General features: G+C 39.5%; 1 protein-coding gene across 1 annotated transcript in view; it reads left to right on the top strand.

Annotated features, from left to right (window-relative positions):
• Positions 1–4,951: 4,951 nt before the first annotated feature.
• LOC6558537 (ecdysone-induced protein 75B) overlaps positions 4,952–24,701 on the top strand; it is a 59,248-nt gene continuing 39,498 nt past the window's right edge. Inside the window, exons 1-2 of the mRNA XM_032735639.2 lie at positions 4,952–5,756; positions 14,698–14,786. Coding sequence (XP_032591530.2) covers positions 4,967–5,756; positions 14,698–14,786 — 879 coding nt within the window. The 5' untranslated portion in view covers positions 4,952–4,966. The remainder of the gene's footprint in view (positions 5,757–14,697; positions 14,787–24,701) is intronic.

A 24,701-nucleotide genomic window follows, 5' to 3' on the forward strand; every position in this document is an offset into this window, starting at 1 on the left:
GTATGTATGTATGTATGTACTTATGTATGTATGCATACAGATAATAAATAAGCTAATACATATACATACATATATATGTATATACAGCAGATGTCTGATATTCTAGAGGCCCCGAAACAGCCAGCAAGTTCAAAAGTTGCGCAATCGGCAAAATAAACTGGTTTCCAGTTCTAAACTCAACAAAATTACTTGCCCAAATTGTTAACAAGTTATCAAGGAAGTTTATTCTGTCTCTTAATCACACACAGTTTTTTTTATATTGCAAAAAATAATAATAAACGAAATAAAATAAAAAACAACAACAGTGTCAAACTACCAAGGAAAAAGTCATCAAGAGTCGTTCAACTTGCGCGGCAGAACGCAGCCAACGCGTGTCAAGAGAGAGAAACGAGGGTATCCGAGTCAGAGAGAGACAGAGAGAGAGAGAGAGAGAGTGAGACAGAGAGAGAGGGGGAGAGAGCAAGACTGTTAAGTGGAAGGTCGCTCTGATTAAGCCAAAAAAAAAGAAAAAACAGCTGAATTTGGGGGCGAGATGATTTGCAATCAAGATAATTTCATACTCAATAAGCGCAGAAATATGTGATGGACATAAAATGGATCGATCTATCCGAAAGGTGTGCTATAACCAGAATGCTGGAGTCGCAACGAGTGAGCTCGACTAGAAGATACCCCTTAAATTTATGCTCATTTTGCTTAGCTAAATTTCCCTTTGAAAAGCTCTGCACACTCAGCGATAAGTACGGAAAAATCCATGATATCTATAATCATAATTTAATATATATATTATAATATATATTATAAATGATGTGATATCGGAAATCGATATATATCAATAATTGCAAAGCAAAATAAACTTGATCTGGTCGCGGAATATACAAGAACTTATAAAGCAAATTATATTTATTATTATTATTATAATTTTTTTATTTTTATATATATATTTAGAGTACATATTCTATTCATTTATTATTATATGAAATATATATATATTATTTATTTATTTATTATTGTATATTATATATTTTATGCATTCTTATATATTAGATGCGATCTAGAATACATACACTTTATCACATCGGAGTTGCTTCCTTCTGGCTGTTACATACCTTTGAGCATAACCAGTATACCCTTTTCAGCCATATTTAATGGGTTCGAGCTGTGATTTCATTTGCACCACTAACACAAAGTCGCTTTTCAAGCTTGACCCTCTTTCAATTATCGGTCAACAGTTTCGTGGCTGAAGGCCCTGCCTTGGACTTTGATTTGCAGTCATCACTTTCCCATTTTCCGACTGATAACTGCATTGCCTGTTGGCTGCTTGGCTGCCTGGCTGCTTGGTTGTTTGGCTGTAACCGGGCTGTGGCCCGGCCCATGTGGGATAAGCAGCGCTTTGAGCCGCCAAAGCCAATGACATTTGCCAAGCGTCCATTCGCCTCTTGCAGCGAACGTTGATCGTCGTTGATGGGGCAAGAGAAGGGAGTGAGAGGGGGGAGGGGGGAGGGGACTGGGGCGCTGCATTGTTCATGACGCAGCTGAAAGTTGGATGCGCTGTGCGCTGCTCTGAAAGATGACGTTGCACATCGTAATCGTAATCGTAATCGGTTTGTAAACTCTTCGGAAATTGAGCAGTGATTGGAATAATGCACGCGGCGATCAACAGCAACAGCAACAGCAACAGCAAACAACTCAGCAGCCAACCAATTTCGTTTGCATCCATTGAACTTGACCTCCACTTGAACCGAATCTTGCTCCATGCTCCATGCTCCATGGTTCCATGGCTCCACGGCTCCCAGAGTTTGTCGAGCTGCCTGCCTGCTTGCCCCTGGTTGAATTTTCTGTATCTTTTTCTCTTTCATTTTGTTTTCTTTTTCTTTATCTTTTGTGTATGCCACTTTCGTTTTGTCTGCCCATTTATTTTTAAACGAACTTGTTATTATTGAAATTGCATTAATAAGGAAGTTGAATGCTTATTTTCGTAAAAGGTTTGTTGACATTTGATGTGTTGTTCATCCGATCAACTCTTTGGCACACATTGCCTCCATTCGCTAAGGACTCTGTGTTGCCTGTGTTATGTGTGTCACACCACAAGGAACATCCATCCTCAATTGGGTGTCTCTTTAGTCTGTGTGCAACACACCCACAATTCTAATGGAAAACAGCAGACACACAGCTGCGAGCAAAAGAATAGCAACACTTCGGATTAAAGAACAAACTGTTAGTTTTTCAATTTTATATATATTATTCAATATATTGTTTAGTATATATACATAAATTAAAGTTACTACTTGCTACTCTTGGCAATGCTTTCCATTTGAAGGGAAAAGTTCCAAGAAGAAGCGAACAAAATATTAGCAACTTTTCACGCACTTCTATGGAAATTGTTTATTTATTTATGTTTTTCATATCATTATCTGATCCCGAGGGTATCATAGTACATTGCCCGTGTTAGGTCCACTAGGAGAAGAGCAAATCGATAGAATCGATAATTGCAAATCGATAAACCCACATATCGCCCATAATTTCAAACCTACAGTCACCAAATTTAGTTGGAAGGTTGTTGGCGATTTCCTTCATAGATCGGCATATGTCACCCCCACCTCTGCCACCCCCTAGAATTTGAAATCGATAACAGCATATATCCCACACAATTTATAAGCCAATTTGCCGTAATTTTAGAGCTACAGTTACGAAACTTGGAGGGAAGGTTACTAGAAACTCTTCTAATATATTTTTCGGCCACGCCCACTCCCGCACCCAAAGTTCACAAAAGCCTTTGTCTGCCGCAGTTTTAAAGGCAAACTTGGATGGAAGATTTCAAAATATCTTTTGCAAGGATCGGCATTTCTTTGCTTCACCCACCCTGGTCTGTGGCTCCTATTATCAGATGGTATTACTTATGGTATCAGAGTCGGTTAGGCCCGACTGCGACGCTCTTGCTTGTTTCTACGTTGATATTCATCCTTTTTCATCAAGTTTCTTAAATAAGTTGAAAACGGTGAATAAAATTATGCTTATTTTCTTTCTCATTTTTTTCAAGAGGCTTCATGTGCTTCTAGAAACTTACAAATTTAAATAAGACACCTTTGAAAACATTTCTTGTGAGAGTGGTGCTATTATTTTTTCGCAGCTGTATTTCTTCGTATTGTTTCAAAAACATGTCGTTAAAATGCCATAGACTTAAGGAACAACAAACCGCTCCCCCTTCTAGATACCACCAGTCAGTCAGCCGACAAATATGCTGAAAAGCCGAAAATGTTTCGGAAAATAGCTCGCCCGAAGATATTTTCGTCTTTTCGATTTGGACGAGGGACACCCACGCAAACGCTGAGTGGAACAATGTGGGAGCGAGACGGATCGAATAGGGCGAAGAGGAGGCCTTAACCTTGGACCGAGACGGCCAATAAAAGACCGACCATCAAACCAGAATAATCAAAAAAGCAGAAGAGCAAGAAGAGCAAGAAGAAGCAGATCGATCGATTGAACGAACGTTGGCCACACGTGGCATTTTGGAGTTGGTTGGCTGGTTGGCTGTGTTTGGCTGTTTGGCTGGCAACAGGAAACGATTTCCACATTGACCTAGGCGGGCCCAACGGGTTGATCATGTGCAGCGAGCAACGAGCAGCGAGCAGCGAGTATGTAAATATTTATTTACAATTCGTCTTGAAATGTCAACGGCACGATGTCAATGACTGCAGCAGCAGCAACAGCAACAGCAGCGACGGCGGGTAGAAGCCAATGCACCGCTCTGTGTGTTGTGTGTTGTGTGTGATATAATTTCAATTATACACGCAACAAGTAGTAATTAAATAAATTGCATTCAAAAACCGAAGCAGGCATTTTTTTTTAATTTTTTTTTTTCTGCTGCGAAGCGCATGAACTTAGTCAAGTTATATTGAACTTTTTTTGCAAAACGGAGGCGCCATGAACTATAGCGAAATAAATAACACCCAACATGCTGATGATAATGATGATGGTGATGATTATGTTGTTTATTGATGTTGGCAATGGGGGAATCGTCGTCATCATCATTTTCATTCGCAAAGCGACGAAATCATTGCTAAAAGAGTACAATAACCGCTGAGCGGCGTTTACCTTGGGACCGGGCCGGCTACTATCGGTTTATCTGTGTGACATGTGTTTCACTCCACGCGAGTCCGCCTGTTGCCAGGGTAGGTAAAGTCTCCGGTGGGGTGGCTAAAGCCTGCTCTATGTGCGTACTTGTGCGTGTGTGTGTGTGTGTGCGTGTTGTTTTCTAAGCAACACCCTCAACAGCTCGTCACTTGGATCCCTCTCTTTTTTGCGCTCAGTCTACCACTCTCTCTCTCACACACACACAAACACACAAACGTGCGCTCTTGTTGATGTTGTTTTGGTTTCACGCTTGTAGCCGCCGCCACATGTTAAATCATTTTCAAGAGCATGTGAGCGTAAGCAGAGTACGACGCTCTCTCTCGCGCTCTCTGTCGGTTGCTCTCTCGCGCTCTCAGGGTCGAGCATGCGAACGAGTGGCCGAAAACTGAACAAGATCCAACGCGAATGTTGATTTTCCTTTCATTCAACGTTGAAACATCGCAACGAGCAGATCGTCGTTGCTCCGTCATTTAATCGTCGTCGTTTTCGTTGTTTGTCGTGCTTCGTTTTCGTTCGTCGCGCGTTCGTTCGCTTTGCGCACATTGCGGTTAAATATCAAATGCATATTGAATACAATAAATAACAAATATATCATTATCCATTATCCATTATCCCTCGAGTGACTACTGCCACAACTAAATAAATGATTAAAGTAGCCGAAGGATATGCCCAGTGTACTGTGAGAAGAGTGTTGAAATACCTAATAATAATAATAGTTTTTGGGCAAGCGCAACAATGCCTGTTTAGGCCCAATAAGCCTGAAATCATAACCATTTATAGATATATATAAATTTAGGTAGCAAGTGAAGTGTCCTCCGCATTGTTCAATAACAAAATGCTAATGTCCGCGGACAGTTCCGATTGTCAGCCCAGCAGCAGCGCCATGGAATCGCCCATGGAGTCGACAGGCGGCGCCAAGACCACCTCGGTCATCTGCCAGGTGGCGCCATCTAGCACAACGAGCAGTGCTCAGTTGATGGTCGCTGGCCGATCCCATTTGGAGAATGCGCTCAAGTTGCCGCCCAACACGAGCGTCTCCACCTATTATCAGCACAGCAAACTGATCGTTGGCAGCCAACAACAGCCACAGCAGCCATCTAGTGGCGGGAGCAGCAGCAGCAGCACCAGCACAAGCACAAGCAGTTCAGCTGTCATCTTTCAAACGTCGGAATACCATCAGCGCCAGGTCGCACCTGTCACAGAAATGGATACTGTGCCGTCCACAGGTGTGCCCAGCGTGGCCAGCAAGATGCCCCACAGCAATGTCATCTATGTGAACAAGTCCAGCTCCAGTGTGGTGGTCAGCACCACCGAACCCACACAGCTGCCGCCCCAGTCGCACTTTGATCCATCGCCAGTCGCGAGTCATGCTCATCACGCTGCCCATCATCACATGGCCGCCGCCATGTATCATCATCACCAGGCGCAAGAGGGCGCCACTCATCATGGCTATGTGAATGGTGGCCATCATCATCATTTGGGCCCTGTTCCGGGTCAGCCCAATGGCGCCATTGTGGTCATGCCAGCCGATTCGCGTCCACAAACACCAGAGTATATCAAATCCTACCCAGTTATGGATACAACTGTCGCCAGCTCGGTGAAAGGCGAGCCCGAACTAAATATTGGTGAGTCGACCCTCTCGATCCCTCCCAGCTCACCTGCGAATCAAATTGAATATCACCTGAATGTTATTCATATTTGAGCAAAACTAGAAAAGAGCACAAAATGTCTTCAATTTACTTTCTACGACTTGAATAAAGTACAAACTCAATGTCGAGATCTCTCAGTTGCCCAGTCGAATAAAATAGAATACAAGAGAATATATATTTGCCATATGAATGTTTATCATATGAATGTTATTCATATTTGATTAAAACTAGAAAAGTTCATCTAAATTATTTTTATATTTATTTTATATAAATAATGAGTAATCGAACTTCCAAATACCTGAATTACTCCTGAATGTTTATCATATTCGTGAAATACAAGAAAAGGGAATTTAAATTGTTTAATGAATTTATTTTTCTTAGATTTATTTTCCATTATTTAAGTAAAGTACAAACTCAAAGTCGACGATATCTCAGTTAATCAGGCAAACAAAATGTAATTTAATCGAAAATGATGTCCGAGTAAAAGCAGCTCTTTCCCAGATTAATTTTCTTTGACTTGAAGAAAGTACAAATGCATCATACGAGTATTAATTCAAATTGAGAACATATCTATTTAAAATTATAGAAATATTTTCAAAATCTGTATCTGTAGAAAATGTTGTTTTGTGGAGAAGTCTTCCTTGATTGAGCAGGAACATTTCCATCCGATTCTCGTCACTATTTTGTGAGCTTTAAAATCGAAATCAAAACCATTTTTTATTAAAATCGAATTTCTATTCAATTTTGCACAAGAGCTCTAATTTAATGAGAGCCTTGGACTTTTGAAGCACATTTGCAATATAGGCCTATATTTGGAGGCGCGGAAGCATTTTGACGGGGGCTAAGGCTAAGGCCTAATGGGTGTATTGACTTATTGACGTCATGTTAATTAGGCAGGCAAGCAACGCTTCCGAATTCTGCAGTCAGTTAGTCAGTTAGTCGTTCATTCACTCAGCCAACAAGGTCGTTCCGCATACAATAAAGAAACAACAACAACAACAGCAACAACAGCAACAGCAAACGCAACAGCAACAACAGCAACAGCAAACGCAACAGCAACAACAAAAGCAACAACAGCAACTCAAATCACAAGTCTGAAAATACTTGGAGTTCGAGTGAGTTCAATTAACTCGCTTTAATGTTTTCTGTTTTGTGTTGTTTTTTTTTTTTTTACATATGCACATATAGAATATATATGTATATCAATATATATATGCATGTGATTCAGCGACAATTTTAAAAATAACTGTACCAATGTCAGGCGTCATTTGTGACGAAAGAAGTTAATGCACTTTATGTCGGCTGCACCAGTTATCAAAGCAACCAGTTGAGACTCATTTATATAAATCACCGATGATGAGCCTCAGTTCAAGCGATGAGTCAAGGTAATCCCCCCCCCCCCCCCTTCTCTCTCTCTCTCTGCTCCCCTCAATGGGAAATATTATGCAGTCAACACTAAGTGTAAATCTTGAAAATGTGTCAATTGCTAAGATACAAACTGATTTTGGCACTGCAACTGTAAAGTAATCGTTTTCCTTAGAACATCATTATTAATACTGTGATAATATTCACACACTAATCATATACCATATTATATTAGATATTTATTTATTTAATTCATTTAAAATGCATTCTTGAGACTTGATCTTCAAAGTGCTTCATAAGAAACATCTAAAGATGTATTTTCCATATAAAATGCATCCAAGGAGAATTAAAAAAAAAAATTTACAAATTAATAAAATAACTATAATTATATATACTTTATTACATAATTATAATTCTCATATGATACACGCTCACATCTGAAGATGCATATTTAATATAAAATGCATTATTTAAAGCCAATTTTCAGAAAAAAAATATATATATAATAAATATAGTTGTATATAATAATGAGACATACTCTTCAAATTCCTTACATATATCTAAAAATGTATCTTTCATTTAAAAATCAATCAAAATAACATGTCTATAAACAAAACTTAATTAAATACTACGTAATTATATACTATAATAATATATAATTATCAAATAAATTTATTATTAAAATATCATATTAAAATTTAAATATGCAAATATATTTCTTAAAATGTTTTATCGAGAGATAATCTGCAAAGTACTTAACTAGAAAAATCTAAAGACTTGGCTATAATATAAAATTCTTTGAATATGACACATTCCTTAAAATGGTTGTGATTTGAAAGATTTTTGAGTTTGGTTTTGATATTGAATATCAAATTTCAAATTGATATCATAATTTGAAAAGCTGGCCAAAATCTCGTCTACATTAAACCACATTTCCAGTCACATTTCATGCCTTGTTAACGAAAGTGAAATTTGTCCGCACCTTAAGTCAAATGTAATGTTTATATGTCGTCTATTATGTGTCGCCTTGTTGCTGTTATTGTTGCTGTTGTTATTTCTGCGTCTTCTTCTTCTCTAACTTTTATTTATTTATGTGTCTGCCGGCGTCGCATTTCTCCAAACAAAAACAAAAACAAAAAACTGGGCGACTGGGCAAATTGTGCATTTGATGCGAACGCGATTTTCCAAGTTCATTGCTACCCAGCAGAGTGCAGCTGTGTCCATGTGTGTGTGTGTATTTGATATGCTTTGTGTTTGTTGTTGTTGCTGCTGTTGGCTCTTGGCATTTGTAAATGCATCCGTTAGCCAAGTTTTTAATTTCAATTGCGAAAACGAAAGTGAAAAGCAAAGCAAATGCATTTCTCGTTTTCACTGCGCATGCTCACTCAATTTATGGCCAAAGCGCAGCTCAAACTAAACTCAACTCAGCTCAACTCAACGCCAAAGCTCCTCTGGTGAGTAGATGCTAATTCCCCCACACCCCTACCTCCCTTCCCCCCTCCCCCCTTCCTTCCTCACATGCAACACTTAATTTAAATTCGCTGTCAAATTGTCTTTGACATTTTTACTTTGGCAAACGGCAATGACTCGTCCGTCTGCTCGTCTGTCCGTCTCTTCGACCGCTCGTCCGGTTCGCTTCGGCTTCGGCTTGGCTCGGCACGGTGTCAGTTTCGGCTTCGTGTTCGTGTTCGGCTTCCCTGAGACACGAACCCCAACCGACAGCATTTGGCTCTGCTGAATGTCGGTGAAAGTCAATGCGAAGCCGAAGCCTCGCTACAATTGTCTGCAAAAGAAAAGTTATTTGCTTTTTGCAGTTTTTCGTTTTTCGTTTTTCGTCGTCTTTCGATATATTTTTATTTTTATTTTTTTGCATTTAAGTTTTGTTTTTCGTAGGCGGCGTTTGAACTTTTGCTTGGAAAGTTTTCATCAGCAACGTCGTCGTCGTCGTCGTCGTGTTTATTTTTATTGGCACAATTATTTGTGCATTTTAGAAATTTATTAAGCGGTCAACGAACCGACCGATCTCCGGATCTCTAATTCTCTGCATTGAGGGGGGCTCAGGCATTTGGAAAAGTGAAACGCGTCGAATCGAAAGTAAAACCCTTTTTATATCTATCTATATATATATATATATATATATATATATAACTATATGTAATGTGGTATTGTTGAAAGCAAGAGTTGCTCTCAGCGTCGATTGTTTGTTTATCTTTAGTTGGTTGGGACTTTTACCTGGGAGCTGAGCCTAATTGAAATACCATTGCAGATTGATCGAATTAAAAGTTATGAAATTATTTTGGGCTATTGCAACGAGGAGATTAACTTTTTGAAGTGCAACATTTAAATGTTTCTCAGTCACATAATCAACAATTGCAATGCAAGTATTTAAAATTCTTAAACTTGGCACAAACTTAGATCCTTTATATATTTAACTATTAGTCATGTCTATGTCAATCAAGTAATGATAATTCTTGGGACTTGGAGCGAAACTTTTTTAAGTGTAATCAACACATGCAGCCATCAATTATTAATTCAATAAATTATTCATTAAATTGAGAATAATAACAAATTTATTTTGGTCAATTTTTGGTCTTTGTTAAAATCGATTTTACGACTTTTCATATTCCCCTCTACTTGGTGATTAATACCATTTAATTTGAATTCAAATTCTTTAAACACTTCACAAAGAATATAAAACTCTGTAAGCACCGTCATTTAACTAACTAACTTAGATACGACGTTTCATATGTTGAAATTAGTCATTCTTATTAACCCAACTGAGCCTCAAGACTTAACCCTACAAAGCTAATTTGAAGCATGCAACAATAGCTCATTTCCCATTGAACAGAAATCTACTCGAAAAGCTGCCCAAATGAATCTCTCTCCTCCTCTCTCTCTCTCTCTGTCGGCTATTCCCACGCCCAATTGGCGTGCGATCATCTGACCGACCAGCCCGACCAGCTGTCCAGTAAGTGGCAGTGGCAGGTTAGAGCAAAGTCAATGGACGCATTTTGTTTGCCAGTCATCAATTTGAATTGAATTATTGCACGCGAGAATTGCATAACCGACCAAAATGACGAAAGTGACGAAAATGCCGAATGTTTAACCGTATTCAACTGAAACGTATTACGATCTCCGATCTCGGATCTCGTATCTCGAACTGGAAACTGGACACTCGGCTGTTCTGGTTACGCACATGTTTGTAATACAATGAACCAAGCGATAATGGGCGGCGTAGGAACACGCCCACTTTACACACAAGGTGGCGCATTTCAATTCGCGTGACCTCAGCTGCGTTTTTTGAACCCAATAATAAAATAAACAGCAACAACAACAGCAGCAGCAACGAAACGGAATGAAATTTGCTCAAAAACTGAATTTTATTGCAAGATACGTTGAACTGCGTCCGACTGCGAAACCTGTGCGAACATTTCCGCATTTGAGCGAGTGAGTGAGTGAGTGAGTGAGCGAGAGCGAGTGAGAGAGAGCGAGTGAGCGAGAGCGAGAACAGCACTCTCTCTCTCTCTCTCGCTCAGACTCAGACTTGCTCTCATTCTGCTTCTGTGGTGGGCAACACGCGCTAAACTTTTATTTATTGATTTAGATTGGTGCGAGCGAGAGAGCATGAGACACACACGCACACGCACAGACACACAAGCAGCTAAAAAAAAACACAATTTCAATGTCAAATTTTAATTTAGTAGAGTTTTATACTCAGAACATTACCAATATGGCAAGGCACACACACACACCTCTCTCTCTCCCTCTCCCTCTCTCTCTCGGCACCTATCAGTGTATGTGTGTGTGAGTGTGTTTCATATCAAGCAAGTCAGCCGAACATTTTCAGCTGTCGGAATTAATTTGTTTGTATTCCACACACACACACAAAAGTCATGCTGTGTGTGAGTGTTATTTTTTTGGGTCTGCCATTTGTTTGTTTGTTGTTCTTTTGGCGTATTTCTAGCTGATAGTGCCGCCCGCCCAACTCCCCCCACCCCAGCTCTAACTCACTCACTCACACACACACTCGCTCTCTCTCTCTCTCTCTCGCTCTCGCTGTGTGCCTGCTGTGTTCGTGTGAAGTGAATGAAACTTTCAAGGTCGCCTCGTGTGTGTGTGTGTGTGTGTGTAGAGTGTTGTGCGTATTAGATAATACTCATAGATTTCAGTTTTTTCGACTATTCAGTTTTTAGCCAACAAATGCCAACGGCGTCCTTGAGTTTAGATTTGGCCTACGCAAATTCGACAGACAACACAATAATATCCAACAGCTGGGAGAAGAACGTACGAACCGCTTGAGAACCGGTTCGAGCAGCTACTACTACTACTGGCTAGCCGTAATTTTAGTTCAAGCAATCCAACACCATAATTAATACATATCTCTCCTGCTCAGTATAAACAAACGGATTTTATGTTCATATGATCTTATGATAAAAAACACAAATCAAATTGTGCGCCAATAAAATAACCCAAGCAAACTTGATCTGTTTGAAACCAGGAAGCAATTGCTGAATTCTCTTTGCCAGCGTCATATATCATATACAAATAAATGACAAAAAGTGTATATAGTAACCAGAGATATTCGCACTCAGCTTGTACTCGTTTTCAGTTATATATATATATATACATATATATATATATATATATATATATATAAACATATATATGTACAGACATTTGCCAAACTTGTCGCTTATCAGCTCGAATCTAAACAAAAACAAAAGATTTGTATTCTAAATTTGAAATGTGGAATATATATATAAAATACAATTCTAAAGAAATGCTTTGGAACTTGAGATATAATTATGAACAAGTCAATTTGAGTCATTTCCTAGCCTAATCTGAAAAAACGAGCTACAAAACCAGCTAAAACCAATAACAATCTATTTTGATTAATATATAGACATTATATGTAGACAGTGAAATTGTGAAATGCGTTTGAGTCTTAGATGTAATTATTATAGTAATCAATTATAAGAAGTGATCGACGAGATGATACTCTGCACTTGGATAAAGAATAAATTATTAGCTGCAAGAGTCGCTTTAAGATTCCAATCCAGGAAACCTTCTGAAATCCCTTGTATTTTAGACAGTCGAGTCGTTTATATTTATATATATATAAAGATACAAATGTTTAAACAATAGCAATATATATATATATATATATATATATATATATATTACAAACAAATGTACCTGAAGGGGGGCTGTGAGGCTGCTGACGTCACAACATCATGTCAAACTAGTTAGAACTTTACAGAATTCTAGAAAAATGTAGCACAAATCATTAGACAATAATCAAGTACTTTTTATTTACAAAAGAAATGAAAAAATATTATTTATTTTATGATGCATTAAAACACTTTCTTAACAAGGCGAAAATAATTTTCTTTTTTTTTAAGTAAAATTATAAGAAAATAATAATAATGAGACAATAAATATTAGATTTATTTAGATTTAGATTTTATTATTTATTTAGATTTTTTATTTTATTCTTTTACTATTTCTAAGAACTCCACAGAATTATAGAAAAATGTAGTAAAAAAAAACAAAAGAATAATTCTTAGCTGTGTCAAAATACTTTCTTGACACAGTGTATGTGTTATGTGTATTTTGAGTACTTGGCTCGTAAGTGTAATTCTGTGAGCAAAAAACTCGTCGCGCCCCTTGAGACAATTTCAAAAGATTTGCCAATCGACAAAACCCGTTTAGTCATGTTTATTATACTGATAAATGTTTTCGATGCGGTAACAATGTAATATTCATAAAGTCGAAAATGGGAAGTGAGCTGATAACAGCTATTGGCAAACTGAGCTTATCAATTTGCTGTATATTGAACTATTTATATTTTATTTATATTTATATTTACATTTGAATTGTTTACTGTGAGCTTCAAGTGTAGACAATGCATCAGATTGGAAATCAGAATGGAACCGTAGACAAGTTTAGAGCTCTTAAAGTGTTTCGCTTTACAGCGATCGATAAAGATTTCACACGCACACACACACATGCAGATATAGAGAGAGACACACGCACAAGCTGCTTGGGGCTGCAGCAAAAGTGCAACGATCTGCAGTGCAAAATGTCAGTGAACTTGTCGAGACGACAACAACAACAGCAGCAACAGCAAACAACAACAACAACAAGTAAATGCAGAGACTGCAGACGCGAAGCGTGTCTGGCACAGAAACAAAACACAGCAGAAACATACATATTTATGCATATATGCATGTGTGTGTGTATGAGTGTATGCGTGTATGTGTAAACATAAGCATGCATGTATGCATGTGTGTATGTGTGTGTGCAGCTACACGAACGCGCGACGTCTTCCATGTTGATGATGATGATGATCATGCTGACGATGATGATGATGATGGTTGTTAATGATGACCATGGCAGCGTGAAGATCATGAGCGTGCAAACATTTTGCAATTGTTTTGTTTTCTTCTTTGTTTTTCTCTTTTTCTTGTAAAACACGATTGTTTACAATGCGAGGAATGCCTCTGCTTGCCTGTCTCTCTCTCTCTCGCCCTCTCTCGCTATGCAAAGCTTTTTATCAATTATATATAATTGGCTTATTTGATGGCAGCTGAAAGGTAGCTAAAGAGCGAGAGAGAAAAAGACTGAGAGCAACTCGCTTGACGCTGACAAAGAAAGTCTTTCTCCACTCGATTCGACAAAGCAAAGTTGTTTGACGGGTTTCTCTCTCTCTCGCTGTCTCTCTTGCCGGCGCAAGATTCTTGTTCTGCTTTGTTTACTTTCTTCTTGCTGCTTTCTTTAACACTTTGCGGTGAAAGTTACGTAACACTTGCTGTTGTGCCTGCAATTGTCTTGGCCTGGCTCGCTCTCTCTCTCGCTCGCTCTATTTTGGTATCTCTGTCTCTCGCTCCGTCTGTGTTTGGTCGAGAACGAGCTCAAGTTCAACACAACAAGTTGCCCATTTTGTTTTGCTGCTTTCTTCGTATTTTTCGTTGCCAGCATTGACATTGGCATTGGCCACGATCTTCATCTTCTTCTTGCCGTTTGAAAAGAAAGTATTACGTCTGTGCTTACTTTCTTCGGCCGCATTGGCATTGGCTTTGGCATTGAAGAGTAAAAGTTGCAAGTTATTCTCAGCTCTTAGTTGAAGTTGATTTTGAATTTGTTTTTAATATGCTTATCAAACTTGACGGACAAGACAAAGAAGAGAAGAAGCATAATATGAATAACGTTATGTTGATTGTAATTACAGTTGCACACTAATATAATATAAATGTTAGTTGTCATTACATATGCACACAATGTTAAGTGCACTTTAACTGCACTTTAGCAGTGCTCTCTTTCAACAGCGTTCGCTCTCTTTGTGCAGCGCGCTCTCGCAGTTCTCTTGCTTATTTGATGTATTCTTCTACATGGAGATGATGGTTGTGTTATCGAGCACAGCATCGATATCGATAACCATGTGATTAACATAAGTAATAGGCTGTTATATTTAACATAGTTTGAATAAAACTTTAATTAATTATTTCTACATATTAATCAATATTTGTTCTGTTTTCTGGTTTTCTTGCAGAATTCGATGGCACCACTGTGCTGTGTCGCGTCTGCGGTGATAAGGCATCCGGTTTTCATTACGGCGTGCATTCCTGCGAGGGCTGCAAGGTAAGTTGACAAGTCTCCCTTTGCCTTTCTGGGTGGGTGGTAAATTAGCGTGTGTCTGCCACGTGTGGCCAGAAGCTGCAGCAATCAACCACCAATAAAACCGTGTCTGACATTGAACTCATTTGAACTCGTCCTTTTTTTCCCATTTCTTGAATAGGGGTTGTTAGAGGCACAGGGAGCAGGGAGCAGGATGCTTGGCAGAGGGGGCAGAGGGGGGAAATCGCGACTGGCTTTGTGTCCTTGCATTTTGGCAATTGCGTTGCAGACATTAAACCTGCAACGCCTGTCTGCCCCCTGGCATAAATTGCGTCGCAATAAAATAAATCAAAAGTACAACACACACACACACAAACAGAAACAGAAACATATCCTGGAAACCACCACCAGCAGCCGCATTTCGTGGCATTTTGCACACTGTGACATTGAAAATGTGCCGCAAGTTCATTCGCCCTTTCAACTGCGCTCGCAACGAGTCCAAGCTTAAAGTCCAATGTCGATCTCCCCTTCCCTCCCCGCCGCTCCGCTCCAGCGCCCCTCCCTCGGCGAGCACCCCTTCGCTTAATCAGTCTGTGCATAATAACCTTGGCAAAGTAGTTTGCCCTATTCCCTTATATTCCACAAACAGCAGCTTTGCCGCCAAAGTCAGTCGGGAATAATGTCTCAATGACGTCCTTGAATTAGGTTAACAGCCAGTTTCAGTTCTAGATTGCCAGCTCTCTTCCCCCCCCCCCCTACCTTCCCCACGCTCTCTTTCGTTCTCTCTCTCTGCCTCGCTGCCTGTGGCGCGATCCTTTGTCGTTCGCTGTATGTATATATATATATATATATGTATCTTTGTACAGCATTGGTTTCAGTCTTGTGGGCTGCTGCCTGGCGACGTCTGCGCGTCTGAAATTTCAAACTTTCCAAGACTTCTCGTTGCTTCCAATTTTATTTTATTACGATTTTTGTTCTTGTTTTTCTTTCTTTTTTTTGCGAATATCTTTCGGTGGTTTTTGGCAAAGTTCATTGACTTCTGCTTGCTTGTTTCTCTTGACCAAAGCAGCCAGCGTCCAAACTTGGTACGTTTTTTTGCTTGCCTGTTTTTCAGTTTGAGCAAGCATGTGTCTGTGTGTGCGTGTGTATGTGTGTGTAATGATATTAAGTAGCTCGTCTCTTTTATCAATGTGCCAGTCACACACGCACACACACAGATGCGCTAATTTAAATACATACATACGCGTGCCTATGCTTGCGTGTATGTGTGTGTGTGTGCTTGGCAGGTAGGCCTATGAATAAAGCTTTATACGCGCTTTTTGAAGTTCAAGGTTAAACAAAGGCACAGAGTCCCAGCAGCAGCAGACGCAGCAGCCGCCGCAGCAGCCGCAGCAGCAGCGCTCTCTCTCTCTCGCTCTAACTTGCAGTCAAAAACCTGTCCTGCCTTCTTCGGCTGCCCTTCGTTCGACACGCACTTTTTTGTTGTTGTTGTTTTCATGCGTTGCGCGTGCGAAAAGAGCACACGAATCGATCGCTTGCTCTCTTGCTCTCTCGCTCTCTCTTGTTTTTCGCACGTGCTTAAAATAATCTGTAGGCTAGAGAAGTAGGAAGCAAGTTTTATTTAGAGGTTTTTGCCATTCTTTTCATCATCATCATGATCATGATCATGATCATCATCGTCGTTGCTTTTGCTGTTGTCATTTTGCTGATACTTCCGCCCAGGCCAGAGATGACTCTTTCGGCTCTGACTTGGGCCCCAACACCTGATCGGCACTCAGCCTTCGATTTGTCTATTGACCTCTATTTTTTGTGTGAATTGAGCAAACATTTGTCTGATTCAAATTTGGATTTTAGAGTTGGCTTAGTTTTGACATTGCTTGAGTTATATTCTTTTGGTCAGACAGTTATCTGGAATAGTTAAGATTTCTATTAGAAGTCAAACCTTCTTCTTACTTATTTATTTAATGTCATCTAAAATCAGTCGAAAAATTAAATTAAATTTAATATAAATAAAAAAAAATATATACATATATTTATATATATTAAGAGCTATTAACTTTAAGCGGGGTGTTTTACTTAAAAAGCTTTTAAAAATACTTTTATTTTAATCTCAATTCTATTTATAGTCACCAAAGAGACTTTTTGACTAATTTCAAGTTTTTGCTGTGACATTTTTTGAAATAAAATAAAGACAGTTTCATACAGCTCTGAAAAATTTCCATTAGTAATTTGTTGCTTCTAAAACAAAACATCTTTAGAATGCAGGAATAGCTATTAAAGATTTTAATTTTATAATGTTATCATTTTAATATGAGCTCAATTTCAAGCACAATAGAATAGAGTAAAAGCCAACTTGACCAACGAGCCAAATATGTGAAATTATAATTATAATATTAATAAAAATACGATTATAATTATAAAATTATATTATAAGCCATAAGTTGTCATATTCACGCAGCTCGTCATTTAGCCGTATAAATAGCTGTTGGCAGCTTCACTGGTTCCTCACCTGGCAACAATGTTTGTGTTTGTGTGTGTGTGTGTGTGTGTTATTCCTAATGACCTAATTTGTGTTATGAGCCCAAGTTATGGGGATGGATTGGATTGGTCTGTCTCCGAGAATTCCTCCAAATTTAAGCATGAAAACAAAACGTAGAAAAAGCAAACAGAGGCAAAAAAAAAATAAAAAAAATTAAATAAAGGCAAGACACACACAGACACACACACATACATATATGTGTGTACATAAATAGGTAAATATGTCTGTATGTATTTGTTGACGTTAGCGTTTTATTTAGTATGCATGGCCGTGTGTATGTGGAATATATATTTGTGATTTCTGTTATGGTTGCCCCTTTATCATCTCCTTTGCCCATCGTGAATGGGTCTGCTTTCTTTGCTCTCCCTCCATTCGCCTGTTATACAACATGTTATTATTCTTTCACATTATTTAGCATATTTATTTATTGTACATTTGTTGTTATTCTTTTCCTATCCACACAAACAAGTACACACACACACACACACACACACGCAACGTTTTTACTACTTCGTTGTTGCGTTTTTTGCTGTGTCTCTTTTAGTTTCGCTGCCTGCGCAGTTGTTGTTTTTTTATGCTTCGTGTAGTTTTCGTGTGCAGTTGAGTGTGTGTGTGTGTGTTGATTGAGTCAGTAGTGTGCGTGTGAGTGCGAGCATGCGTGTGTGTTGGTGTAAATGTGAATGAACTCGTTCAATGTCAGCAAAGCGACGAAGCAGCGTGCGCAGCATGGGCCACAAGAGCAGCAGCAGCAGCGGCAGCAGCAGCAGCAACAACAACACCAGAGAGCATAAGCTGTGAGAGAGCCAAGTGTGTTATGCTCTCTTACGCCCTCTCTCTCTCGCACGCTCACACTCTGCACTCTCTTTGCGAGTGCAGCAGCGATTTAGTTCTGTGAACATGTGTAGTTTCTATGTATGTATGTATGCATGTATGTAAGTATGTATGTATTTATGTAGTAGTTACGCCCTGAAGTTTATGTTTGTGTTTGTTTATTTTCACAGACTACGTATTTCTTCTGATCTACTTACATGTGCATACACACACACACACATATATATGTATGCTGGGGAATGATTTGCATAAGTTAAATTGTTGTATTCCGTCTGATTTTGGTGTCTGAGTCATTTGTGTAGAAAATGCTACTTTTGAATTTCCCCACAAACCTAACCTGCATCAATTTTAAAGCGCACATCATTCAAGCCAAGATAATGACGTTGCACCAATGCAGAGACCAACACACACACACACTCACACTCACAGACAGAAAACACAAACAAAGCAATGATAAGCATTTTGAGGAAAATTTATGTGTGTTGTGTGAAAGGGAAGACTAAAAATAAAAATAGAAAATACACAAGAAATGTACAGAAAGAAGACGAAATCGGGAATGGGAATGAGAATAGAGGAACACACACACACGTACATACACACAAACAGTTTGACAAGTAACAAAAAGATAATTAAGAATCTGAGACCAAATACGTATTTTGGTATTTGCTTGTGGAAATATTGCCTTTGACTTCCAATTGGAATTGAATTGAGAAGATATCTGTTCTATATCCAAATAAAGTATGTTAAGAAAGTGTTTTGACACAGTTAAAACATTCAACTCTGTTCATTTCTTGTATTTTATTTCTTGACTTTAATTTATTCAAATATTTAATGGAGTTCTTATAATAATAAATAATAATAATAAATAGAATAAATGCATCTTTTTTCATTTCTTTTGCAAAAAGTGTGCACTTTGTTGACAGTAATTTGATGTCTATATATTATTTTTGTTGTTTAATTGTATGTTTTATCTTAGCACCTTTCAAGTTACTTACTTGATTTCAATTAATTAAAAGTGGGCACATTTCATACTTTAAATGCATCCATTCAGCGCATGAATTTATTCGTTTGAGTGCACTCATTTCCTGCTCATCTCTCATCTCCCATTTCTCATTTCACTTAATTTGCCCGTTTTCTGTGTGCTGCCTGCAATCAGATTTTCCACTCGAATTGGAAAAGTGTGAATAGGGCGAAGAAGAGAGCGAACGCAATGCAATGAGAGCCACACAAAGACGAAGAGAGCGCGACTGACTGACAGAGAGAAGAGAGAGAGAGAGAGAGAGAGAGAGAGAGAGAGAGAGAGAGAGAGAGAGAGGGAGAGGGAGCGCACATGCATAAAATGCATTTGTATGGGTGTTGTGCTAGGACCCAAATAGAGTCGACACATTTATATACACACACATACATATGTAAGCAGAGGTTAATGCTCTGACATGCACTTGAACGACTGACTTCAGCCTACATGCCTGTGTGTGTGTATGTGTGGGAGTGGAGGAAGACCTCACATGTATATTTATCTGTTATCTGTGTGTGTGTGTGTCTGTGTCTGCAGCTGAATGTTCTGGAAATGTTGTTGTATTTGTGAGGGTGCTTTAAATTCGTACATTAAACTGTTCTATATAAAATATACCAGAATTAGTTACAATACTATCTGTATCTGTATTTGTATTTGTAGCTGTAGCTGTAGCTGTAGCTGTAGCTGTGCGAGTGCATTGAATGCTGCATAATTGGCTCACTTGCTCACTCGCCCACACACATACACACACACACACACACATACGCAAACTCCGTCGCATTTTGCCTACAAACAGTTCAATGCACTTTGCAATTTGGGTCAACAACCTTAACGCATTTTATTTGGGTTACGCCTACCAAAACGTGCTCAGTTCGCTCAGCTCTAACAAAATCTCTGCATTATCTATTATAATTTATGAACACATCAATATAAACATTAATATATTTATTAATATATTCCAAAATGCATGACACAAAAAATAAGAACCAATTCTGGCATTGCTGTTAAATGTGGAGTAGCACTGTTAAACAAACACTGTGCGCCATCTAGCGGACTGTTTGTCCACGTACACAACAGCGCAAAAGTATGCAACGAAAATGTTAACTACCACTTTGCGACAGCAATCAGCTTGTGAGAGTGAGCAAAGGCGTAGCGCGCTCATTTGAAACAGCTGTTAAAGCGCAAAATTGAACATTTTTTCGTTTTGATTAAAATTGCTGATTTGGTTCAATTTGGTTTAATAACAAATAAAAATACTGTTGACAAGACAACAAATGGCATTACATCAGCCTTGCAACTGACTTAAACAACAATTACAAATAACACTTGCCGCTTGAAACCAAGGCCAACATACGCTCACAATTCCTAAACACTCCACTATCAAATTAGTGCTGCAATACAGAAAAAAAATGAATAACATACAATCAAAAATAAATGAAAAAAAACGAATTAAATTAAATTAATATCTGGGCAAACGCCCACCAGCAGCTAAGGCGAACAAAGCTGGCAACAACAACAATGGCGCTTATCTAACAATTTTTGTTGTTGTTTTTTTTTGTTGCTCTTGTTGTTGCAACTGGCAAAGAGAACGTGCAGCTGCAACAGCAACAGCAACAGCAGCAACAACAACAACATTGAGTACGCAACTGGGGCGAGGGCATAGTGCAATGAACTAACTGCTGGCTAACAGCAGCAGCAGCAGCCAAAGCAGCAGCAGCACACACACAAAAGCTGAAAACTACGAGTGATAGTAAAACGTGAACTGCTTGTGTGTGTGTGTGTGCTATGTGTGTGTGTGTGTTTGTATTGCTGTGCAAACATCAGCAAATCAACCCCCAAAAAGACAACTTTTGCAGCTGCAAGGGTTGTGCTCTACGTGTGTGTGTGTGTGTGTGTGTTTTGGGGGAGGTTAGCGACTGCTGCCACTTTTGCTGACCCAGTTAAGTGTCATTCGCTGCTGCTGCTGCTGCTGCTGCTGCTGCCACGTGGCATTTGCGCCTTTGCCTTTGCTTTCATTCGAGGTTACTTACCCCTTTTTGTTGCTGTTGTTGCATGGTGGGTGGAGGGTGGCTGGTCTCATTATCAAACTGTGTTTGCTTGGGCTATAAATTCTATGTTATTTTGGCTACAGCTTGTTGGCTTTATTGCTAATTAAATGTTGGCAAAAAACAGAAAATAATCTATTTGCATATGTTTATAGGCTCGAGTGGGCAACATGTTGCCAGGCAGGCAATTAAATGTTGCTAATTGATTATGATTGCGGCAAACATCATGTTTGCTTGTTTGTGCTTTCTCTTTCTCTGCTCAGTTGGCGCGGCAACATTCTAGAAAAAAGCTAACAGCAAAAGCAACAACAACAGCAACAGCAACAGCAACAGCAACAATAACAGCAACAACAACAGCAGCAGCTGCAGCAGCGACATCTGCTGGGAAACAACGTCAACGAACTCGCGAGCAGCTCGCAGCTCGCTGCTTGCTGCAAAATAGTTGAATGCACGTTGACGTCGCTGTTGTTGAGCAATGAAAGTACCGCAACAAAACTGCAAACACACACACACACACACACAGCAAACACACACACACACACACACACATAGCACACACGGGAGCTGGAAGAGAGGCAGGCAAACAAAGTGCATTGACTTTGCTTTGCTTTCTTCGCTGCTGCTGTTGCTGCTGCTGCTGCCAGCTAATGTTGCATGTTGCTGCTGCCGAGTTGAATGCACTTTGCAAATGCAAATGCCCCTCTTCAGCCACAAAATGTTGCAGCAGCAACTGGTTGCTTGCATATTATATTTTTTGTTAGCTGCCGCTGCTGCTGCTGCACCTTGGCTCGCTAATTGTCTGATGTCATAAGTCAAAATGCTGTGTGGCATTTGTTGACAGCTTTATGTGGCCAACAACAACTTGGCCAACCACTAAACTCATAATTAAGCGTGTCAAACGTTTGCTTCACTTATTTATTTGGGGGCGTGGCAATGCTGCGCGTCCATTCAACTTTAATTTATTCAACTTTTTGACTATTTTGTCTAATTTGAACTGAGTTTATTCCTTGTCTTCTAATAAATCCATTTGAAATTGTTTTGATTTAATTTAATTTTTTAACATATTCAATTCGATGTGTTTAAACATTGTTTTCTGATTTTTAGAGTTGTATTTTCCACATAACTTAATAGAAAAATTAAGTGTCTTTTAGCTGATATGCTTAGGATAGTTTTTCCTATTTGTTGAACGGGGCAGAGAAGCTCCAGGACCAGGACCAGGACCAGAACCGTATTGTGGCATAGGAAGACACATTATACGACTGGAACTTAGAAATGAGGAGAGACAGAGGCGACAGCAGAGCTGGTCAGAGACAGTGGCCAAAAGTCTCCTGGCTGGTTATAGTCTCAGACGATTTAGGCAAGTTATAACCATGGGAAAGATCATCCTTAGGACACTTACCGGTCTATTGACAGGACACTGTAGACTGAGCAGTCAGCTAGCTAAATTAGGTATATGTATATAGAGTAGCGAACTGTGCAGGTTTTGTGAAAGAGAGGAGGAATCCTCGATGCACATCCTAGCAGAATGTGTCGCCTTAACTGGAAGAAGATGCAGCATCCTGGGAATGCATGATATGCATTTGAGAGACATAGAAGACCTCAAGCCAACAAAGATTCTCACATTCGGGCGGGAACTGGGGCTGATGGAAGAGCTAGAGGCTCAGAAGGGGGCACATGGATCGAGTAGGTCCCGGTGCAATCCCCACATAATAATATAAATATATGTTGAACCATGATTTATTACACCTCACATTTCCAGCTCGCAAGATATGTAAGATATAATTTGTCATCTCTCGTTTCCATATTGCTGAGAATGTTTTCTGGAGTCTGCAAGTGACATCCTCCTCCATTTCTGGGTTTCATAAGGAAGCCCCTATTTATCCGATGATTAGCTGTATTATAATATATGTAATTATAGTCTGATATAGCCTCGATTCAAGTCGACTCCCCTTTCCCGCTGGGAACCATTCTTATTCCTTTAGACTTGCCCAATTTGTTAAGGATCTGAATAACTGAATAACTCGATTATAATGATTATGATTGTTGCTGCTTTAACTCAATTATGCGTAAGTGTGGCCTTAGCCTAACCATGGAGTTCAATAAACCCCGTCAAGAATAGAGCTGTGTCTGTGTGTGTGTGTGTAATAAAAGCCAATGAATTACACACCCGCCCTGACGCCCGCTAACTAATTGATTTATGTGGCTTTGGCTGGCCATTTGACGTGCGATAGGCAACACGAAATATGCCCCAAGCAGCAACTAACAACCAGCAACAAGCAACCAGCAACCAGCAACTGCAACAACAACTAGCAACAACAACTAGCAACAACAAGCGGCAACAACTGAAACACGCGAGTCGAATGGGAATGGAAAATGCTTTGGCTTGGCTCGTTTCGGCTTGCTTTGGTTTGGCCAGGCTTGGCTTGGCCTGGCTTGAGTTTTCTTTGGTAGCCAAAATAGAAATAGAAATAAAAATAAAAATAAATGGTTAACTTTGCAAAGTGGCCGACGGGCGTTTAACTGATTTTTATTTTTCTTCTGTTTTGTTTTTTGTTTTTTGGTTTTCTTTCGTTTCGCTTTGTTCCAGCACTAACCTCAGACAATGAACGCCACGTTGTGGCACTGTGGCACTGTGCTTGCCCCCCCAAAGAGAGGGGGTGGTTGGCTGTTGGTAGCTACGTAATCTGTTGCTGGTTGCTGGTTGTTGGTCGTTGGTTGTGCCTAACGGGAGTGGATGCCGTCGAAAGACCATTCACATACGCTCTGCCACGCCCACCGCCCACTGCTGAACCGCAACTGGTAGCAACAACAGTAGTTGGCTGACTGACTGACTTGTAGCCTTTGCTTCTGGCCAGGTTAACTGGCCAGGCCAAATTGCAGTTCAGCATTTTGGCCAAAAAAACATTTTCTTTTTTTTGGAGCAAGCTGAAAGAATGTTTAAATAAAATAATAGATAAATAGATAAAAATAAACAGTAATATGAGTAAAATAAATAATAGATTTAATATTAGTCAAGTCATTTATTATAATCATATTTATTTTATGCACATTTTTGTTGGGGTTGAAATATTTTCGATTTGGTGCGGGCAACTTTTCGTTTGACCCTCGCTGGAAATTGTGCGTGAAATGCGTGACTAGGCCAACAAGCGACCGCGTGGCAGGCGTTAACCAACAAAACGTTCGAGCCACAAATCTCGACAGTTGTCGGGTCTTTTTTTTTTTTTTCGCCGCATGTTGCATGATAATTATGCAAGCGGCAAATGCAAAGTCAAATGCAGCACGCAGCGTTGCTACCTTATTTTGTTAGGCGTTGCACGCACTCTCCAATCCCCCCCTCGAACTCCACTCTCTCTCTCTCTCTCTCTCCCTCTCTCTCTCTCTCTCTCTCTCTCTCTCTTGCTCTCTGTCTGTGTGTGGAGTAAGAGCTGGAGTCTTTCTCTGTTTGACATAGTCCATTTATGGTCGAGGCATGGCAAACGGCATTAACTCATTTCCGTCACAAATTCTAT

Source organism: Drosophila grimshawi, unplaced genomic scaffold (genome assembly GCF_018153295.1).
Source record: "Drosophila grimshawi isolate 15287-2541.00 unplaced genomic scaffold, ASM1815329v1 contig_44, whole genome shotgun sequence".
NCBI lineage: Eukaryota > Metazoa > Arthropoda > Insecta > Diptera > Drosophilidae > Drosophila > Drosophila grimshawi.